At 49.8% G+C, this 7373-nt stretch overlaps 1 protein-coding gene across 1 annotated transcript; it reads right to left on the reverse strand.

The window, feature by feature from the left end:
* Nucleotides 1–1437: 1437 nt before the first annotated feature.
* On the reverse strand, nt 1438–6088 carry LOC148101717 (uncharacterized). The gene is made up of 3 exons (XM_087845174.1): nt 5065–6088; nt 4763–4893; nt 1438–1452 (listed from the first exon to the last, which is right to left on the reverse strand). The coding sequence occupies exons 1-3, from the start codon at nt 6086–6088 to the stop codon at nt 1438–1440; spliced, it is 1170 nt and encodes a 389-aa protein (XP_087701300.1).
* Between the last annotated feature and the right edge of the window lie 1285 nt (nt 6089–7373).

Raw genomic sequence — 7373 nt, forward strand, 5'->3', positions numbered from 1 at the left:
ATTGCTGTATATCCTGGTAGTGTGGATCAGTGAATTGATGTCTCGTTCACTCTTGGCATACAGCTTGATGTCATCCATGTACAGGAGGTGGCTGACAACTGCTCCATTCCGTAGTCGGTATCCGTAGCCAGTCTTGTCAATTATCTCACTGAGGGGGTTAAGGCCTATGCAGAACAGCAGTGGGGACAGAGCATCTCCTTGGTAGATCCTGCACTTGATGGTGACTTGTGCTATGGGCTTGAGGTTGGCCTCCAGTGTTGTCCGCCACATCCCCATTGAGTTCCTGATGAAGGCTCTTAGGGTCCTGTTGATCTTATATAGTTCTAGGCATTCCAGGATCCAGGTGTGGGGCATTGAGTCATAGGCCTTCTTGTAATCAATATAGTAATAGTTAGTTATAGTAATAATAGTTACAGCGCTTTCAGAAAGACATCTACTGTGATAAAGTCTACTCTCCACTGCTGTGTAATCAATTATTGTAAATTTAAATGTTATCAGGAAATGATCAAACAGGAGAGGGTTTTCAGGAAACACTGTTAAATGTTCAGTTTCTATGCCATATGTTAAAACAAGATCTAGAGTGTGATTAAAGTGGTGGGTGGGTTCTTTTACATTTTGAGAGAAGCCAATTGAGTCTAATAACAGATTAAATGCCATGTTGAGGCTGTCGTTTTTAGCAATGGCTGCACTGAAAAACTCTTTTGGAGTTGTTTTTAATAATCCTGAAGAAACTCGTAAAGGTGCTGGTTTCCTTCCTGCTACACCTGTTCATTATCGATTAACCATCAAGCTGCACTACTCAAGGTGGGGTTCTCCTTCCCAAGCTCCTCCATTTTCCTCTGTCAGTCACTGCAGTAGAAATGCTCGGGGTCTTAGTTTACCAGTTGTGCTTCTGAGCTCCTAATTTGTATTTCCCTGTACTGTATCATGCACCACACAGCTTAGCTCCTCTCTGCCTCAGCTCATTGCTCACCTGACTCCGCAGCCTTACCTCATCTCTTGGATCACCTCTTCATATTCCAAGTCTTGCTAATAAACTTTGAAACTGATCCCCATGTTATACTCTGCGTTAGAATTTGCCAGTTCTTGTTTCAAACACAATGCTTTCTAAATCCGTAAATCCAGGCCTGTCTGCTGAGTCTCTGACCTTTCAGTTCAACCAGACTGATTACAGTATCTCTGCATCCTTATAGCCGAATCCTTCAAACGAGGTAAAAATTCCAATGTGTTCTGCACACTGCTTTCTTTTCTCTGAGAAATAAAATGAAAGCCTTTTCTGGAATATTTGCAGGGTTTTGAAATGATGATGCACCCTGAATGTGTTTCAGCCTTTTGAGTTGTGCTGGTGAAAACAGCTTTAAGGATCCAGACCTTTGATCTAAGTAGAATATTTCTACATTTTATTTCAGGAACCGTTGGATGGACATAAAATTTGATTCAGATGTTTGTGATCTACAGAAGAATTATGACATAAAAAAGAAGGGCATTAAACATGACTGAAAACACAAGGTTTTTATTACATAATGGGACACCAAGACAGATTTATAAGTATGCATACTAACAGAGTAGTAATGTTCATGCAGCTGTAGTTTTATGTTCTGGGTTGTCATCTTGCTAAAAGACAAATCATGTATCAAGTGGCAGTAGCAGATAGCAGCGAGGGACATTTATGCTCCCCTTGTACATTCATGAGCCTTTCAGATCGTTCTGCAGATGAATATCCCCAGAGCACCACCTGTCTTCCTGCTGGGGATGATGTACAACAATGAGTTACCTTTGGTTATAACTTTACTTTGTTTAAAAGAGCTCCCTGGGCCTTCTGGCACTTGTCTAGATGTCTCTTGGATTATTTGTTTACATTTAAAATAGAATCGGGGTGACAGTTTTCTGCTTTTGGATTGACAGTTGTGGATCATGCTTAGTTGCTGGGAAAAAAGGATTTCTTTGTGTGTGTTTAGGAGGCTTTAACAGAGCATAATGTTAATAAAAATTACAATTTAAAGGATCCAGACAGCATGTTTAGATTCCTGGAGACAACTGATATGTTCTGGTATGTATTACATGGTCTAGAGGTGTTCTGAGGCACATAGATAGATAGATAGATAGATAGATAGATATACATACTGATTTGGCTGACACAGTGATTAGCAGCAAGGAAGTTTGGGGTTTGAATCTGTGCACTCTGCATGTTCTCACTGTGCCTGACTCTGCTCTCTCAGGATACTCCAGCTTCCTCCTACAGGCCAAAGACGGGCTTGTTAATTCGTCCCAAAACGGCCTTAAATGGGGAGTGTGTATTTTAGTGGCTGTCTGTCTCTCTAGGTTAGCCCTGCAAGACTGGCAACTGTGTGGTTCAGGCTCCAGCAACCCTGAACAGGATAAGCAGTTGAGCCAGATATCTGGTGGCTACACTGGAAGCCCTGAAACACTGACCACTGCCATCAGAGGCTAATGCCAGTATTGTAGTTTGTAGTGAATTTCATCATCAGAGGGTGAATGTAGATATAGATATAGATATATATCTAATTTTCCGTGACCTCAGTGTATTACAAAACACATCCCTAAAAAGTTTGGACGCTGTGTAAAATGTAAATAAAAGTGAAATGTAACATTTTTCTTAATCCAATCATTTATTTGCAATAGAAAAAGAAACATATCAGATGTTTAGACTGAGAAAATGTAGCTTTAAAGAAAAGTATTTGCTCATTTTGAATTTTATGAAAGGAACATGACTCAAAAAGGCAGGGGCAGAGCCGTGTTTACCGCTGTGTGGCATCACATTTTCTTTTAGACTGTAATTAGCTGTGAAGTAAAAAGACCAGCTGTTGGACTTTTGGGAGAGGAGTGGTGTCCTGTTGTGGTATGATATGGGATTCTAGCTGGTCGGCAGTGTTGGTTCTTTTTTTATTGTATTTCTTGTTTCGTGATCCACCCACATGTTTTCAGTTAGTGAAAAGCCTGGACTTTAGTTCTGTTTAGCACACAGACTCTTCTACTAGGAAGCACTACAGTGATGTAATAATAACTGCAATATGCCAACATGTTCTCGCTCCCAAACAGAGATGGGCAGTAACGCTTTACAAGTAACGCATTACTGTAATCCAATTACTTTTTTCAAGTAACAAGTAAAGTAAGGAATTACTATTGCAAAAAAGGTAATTAGATTACTGTTACTTTCCCGTAAGCATGCTGCGTTACTGCGTTACTAAAACTGTGATTTTTTTTTTGCTAGAGTGTCTCATGACAATGACGTAAGCGAGTGCAACGTTTGTGACAACAGCTGTGTGCAGATCGACAATGGATAATATATCGAGTGCGGGAGAGAGTATGAGCGTGCAGCGTTTAAAGAGTGGAAGTACTGACCTTACTTTGAATTTGATTCTGTAAAAAGGGACAAAAACATTAGCGTCCACTGCTCACTGCATGGGAAGTGTCACGGCTGGGGCGGCAGTCGTGTGGAGGTGAGGAAGGAGGACCCAAAATGCAGGCAGTGGCGGAGGTGCAAGTGGGTTTTATTTACAGTGCACAAATAACAGAACTGAAGGCAGGACAGAACATAAACCTAAACTGGGTGAGCTAAATAACAAACCTGAGATCATACGAATGGGGTGGGAGGCAGAGAGACGAGGAACAGGACACCATGAAACACAGACGAGCCGACAACGAACACAGACCGACACCCACTATATATACACACACACGGTAAACGGGTAATGGCAGACAGGCGGGGACACAGCTGGAACTAATGGACATAACGAGACAACCCTACAAAGTAAAACAGGAAACACACAGACTGTTTTACATAACAACACGGGGACATGAACAGAGCACCGAGGACAGACACAGGTAGGGAAAATAAACACTACAACCAAACCCCAACAACCAATACAAGATCAGAATAAACTAGAAAAGCGATAATAATCAACTGAAAGCGCTGGGTCACCGACCCAGGACCATGACAGTACCCCCCCCTCCAAGGGCTGGCTCCAGACAGCCCAAAACAAAAACAGACGACCAATCCAGGGCGGGCGGCGGGGGGTCCAGGACGGAGGGACCACAACCAAACAAAAAAAACAAGCTCCAGTGGGCCAAACAAATTGTCCAAAACACAACACAGACTGGAGTTCCCAAACAGGGTCCCAAAACATAGTTCAGGAGGCCAGCCCGGAGGCTGACAACTCAGATCCAAAAGCCGACCGCGCGGAAGGCAGCGGTGGCGAAGTGGAAACAGTTCAGGGGGCCGACCGTGCACACGGCAGCGGCGGCGACGGGGAAACAGGTCAGGCGGCCGACCATGCGGACAGCAACAGCGGCGACGGGGAAACAGGTCAGGCGGCCGACCGTGCGGACAGCAACGGCGGCGACACAAGTCCGGAGGCCGGCCGTGTGGAAGGTAGCGGCGGCGTTTGGGAGGTCATCCATATCGACGATGACGCCCAACAAGCAGCCTGGCAGATGACCGCTGATGTCGAGGCGGCAGTTTGGGACCTGAAGGTGGCGTGGCCCCCGCAGCACCAGACGAGGCGGAAGCTGATGCAGAGGCTGGACCAGGCAACGATGAAGCCGGAGCTGAACCAGGCGACGGCGTGGGTGAAGCCGGAGCTGGACCAGGCGACGGCGTGGGTGAAGACACGGAGGCTGCAGCTGGCGAGGGTGAAGACACGGAGGCTGCAGCTGGCGAGGGTGAAGACACGGAGGCTGCTGCCGGCGAGGATGAAGCCGCTGCTGCTGCCGGCGGTGTGGATGAAGCTGCTGTTGCTGCCGGCGGCGTGGATGGAGCGGCAGCCGGCGAGGATGATGAGGCTGCAGCTGGCGGCTGGACGGGCTCCTCAGGCTGACCTGAACCTCCAGCTGACGAGTCTTGGGGCTGGACGGGCTCCTCGGGCCCTCCAGCGAGAACAGTCTCAGGACCAGCGGGCACAGGGGCCCCTGGCAGGCACAGAACAGAACCAGCAGGCGCGGGGACCTCTGGCGGGCGCAGAACAGAACCAGCAGGCGCGGGGACCTCTGGCGGGCGCAGAACAGAACCAGCAGGCGCACGGGCCTCTGGCGGGTGCAGATCAGAACCAGCAGGCGCACGGGCCTCTGGCGGGCGCAGATCAGAACCAGCAGGCACGGTGGCCTCTGGCAAACACAAAGCTGACTGCAGCTGCACCGAGCATTGACTCAGCTCAGGCAGCGACAGCCGGGTGCAGTCCTCAGCTGGCTTCTTTACCTCCAGGGGTCCAGAGTCTGCTGGGGGCTGAAACCCAGCCTCTGGGGAGGCCCTGGAGTGCGTCTCAGGCTCAGAACTGGCCAGCTCTTGAGGAACGTTTTTATAGTCATTAGGTTTGTCTCTCTGCTTGGAATAAGAAGTTGTTGAACTGTCCTTTATGGGTTGAACTGTTATGGCTTGCTGTACCAGAGGAGTTGGTGAAGATGATGGCTGAATAGGTGGCTGAGCTGATGAGTCTTCTACCAACTGAGCTATTGACCGGGCTATGGACTGCAACGTAGTTTGTAGTCGGTCTGGCTGTGGTAATGACTGGGCTATGGGTCGTGAGGCTGAATGTGAGGGAGGTGACGACTGAGCGGCTAACTGAGCTAGTGGCTGCTGGGCAGCTAACTGGGCTACCGGCTGGGCAGCTGACTCAAAAAACACAGCCCCGGTACAAACAGTCACACGGTCTGGCGAAACAGACAGAGTGTCTTTTCCACTCACCACAGCCGGCAACTCAGAACTCTCGGGGCCCGGCTGTGGCGATGGGCGTCGGCGGCGTGAACGTCGCTTCCTTCTCGGGGATAGCTCCGACCGGCCGGGTAACGCCTCATCCGGCGGGCCGGGCCGCAGATTCCCCGGCGGGCTGGGTCGGGAAGCGGTAGCAGCTGGAGGGTGAAGGTGAAGTTCGTGCAGAATGAAATCCTGTGCGAGCGGGTAAAGAGAGTCCAGTAACCAGGGGTGAGCAGAAATAAGCTGCTGTAGCCTGGCTTCTACAGCGCGGTGAAATTCCTCTCCCTCATGCTCAAGCCACAGATTAACCAACCTCGAAACAGAGTCAATCAATTCCTCCCGAAACTCCTGGGAAGGTGCGGATGCTGCTGGGTCCATGTTTGGTCGGCTCGTACTGTCACGGCTGGGGCGGCAGTCGTGTGGAGGTGAGGAAGGAGGACCCAAAATGCAGGCAGTGGCGGAGGTGCAAGTGGGTTTTATTTACAGTGCACAAATAACAGAACTGAAGGCAGGACAGAACATAAACCTAAACTGGGTGAGCTAAATAACAAACCTGAGATCATACGAATGGGGTGGGAGGCAGAGAGACGCAGACGAGGAACAGGACACCATGAAACACAGACGAGCCGACAACGAACACAGACCGACACCCACTATATATACACACACACGGTAAACGGGTCCTCCAAATCTGAGGCCATGGTTCTCAGCCGGAAAAGGGTGGAGTGCCCACTCCGGGTCGGGGATGAGGTCCTGCCCCAAGTGGAGGAGTTCAAGTATCTCGGGGTCTTGTTCGCGAGTGATGGGAGAAGGGAGCCGGAGATCGACAGACGGATTGGGGCTGCAGCTGCAGTAATGCAGACGCTGCACCGGTCTGTCGTGGTGAAGAGGGAGCTGAGTGTAAAAGCGAAGCTCTCAATTTACCGGTCGATCTACGTCCCTACCCTCACCTATGGCCACGAGCTGTGGGTAGTGACCGAAAGGACGAGATCGCGGATACAAGCGGCGGAAATGAGCTTCCTCCGAAGGGTGGCTGGCATCTCCCTTAGAGATAGGGTGAGAAGTTCGGCCATCCGGGAGGGGCTCAGAGTAGAGCCGCTGCTTCTCCACATCGAAAGGAGCCAGCTGAGGTGGTTTGGGCATCTGGTAAGGATGCCCCCTGGGCGCCTCCTGGGTGAGGTGTTCCAGGCATGTCCCACCGGGAGGAGGCCCCGGGGCAGACCCAGGACACGCTGGAGAGATTATATCTCTCGGCTGGCCTGGGAACGCCTTGGTGTTCCCCCGGATGAGCTGGAGGAGGTGGCTGGGGAGAGGGAGGTCTGGGCCTCTTTGCTTAGGCTGCTGCCCCCGCGACCCGGCCCCGGATAAAGCGGATGAAGATGGATGGATGGATGGATGGTAAACGGGTAATGGCAGACAGGCGGGGACACAGCTGGAACTAATGGACATAACGAGACAACCCTACAAAGTAAAACAGGAAACACACAGACTGTTTTACATAACAACACGGGGACATGAACAGAGCACCGAGGACAGACGCAGGTAGGGAAAATAAACACTACAACCAAACCCCAACAACCAATACAAGATCAGAATAAACTAGAAAAGCGATAATAATCAACTGAAAGCGCTGGGTCACCGACCCAGGACCATGACAGGAAGA

This window comes from Neolamprologus brichardi, chromosome 8 (genome assembly GCF_056152115.1).
Source record: "Neolamprologus brichardi isolate AB-2024 chromosome 8, ASM5615211v1, whole genome shotgun sequence".
In the NCBI taxonomy this organism is placed as follows: Eukaryota; Metazoa; Chordata; class Actinopteri; order Cichliformes; family Cichlidae; genus Neolamprologus; species Neolamprologus brichardi.

Bases quoted from the DNA above. Each gene is read 5' to 3' on its own strand.
- LOC148101717 (XM_087845174.1), bottom strand. From the start codon at position 6,088: ATGGACCCAGCAGCATCCGCACCTTCCCAGGAGTTTCGGGAGGAATTG. The intron at 4,894-5,064 runs CTGATCTGCACC...AGACTGTTCTCG, and splicing joins GGCCCGTGCGCCTGCTGGTT to CTGGAGGGCCCGAGGAGCCC.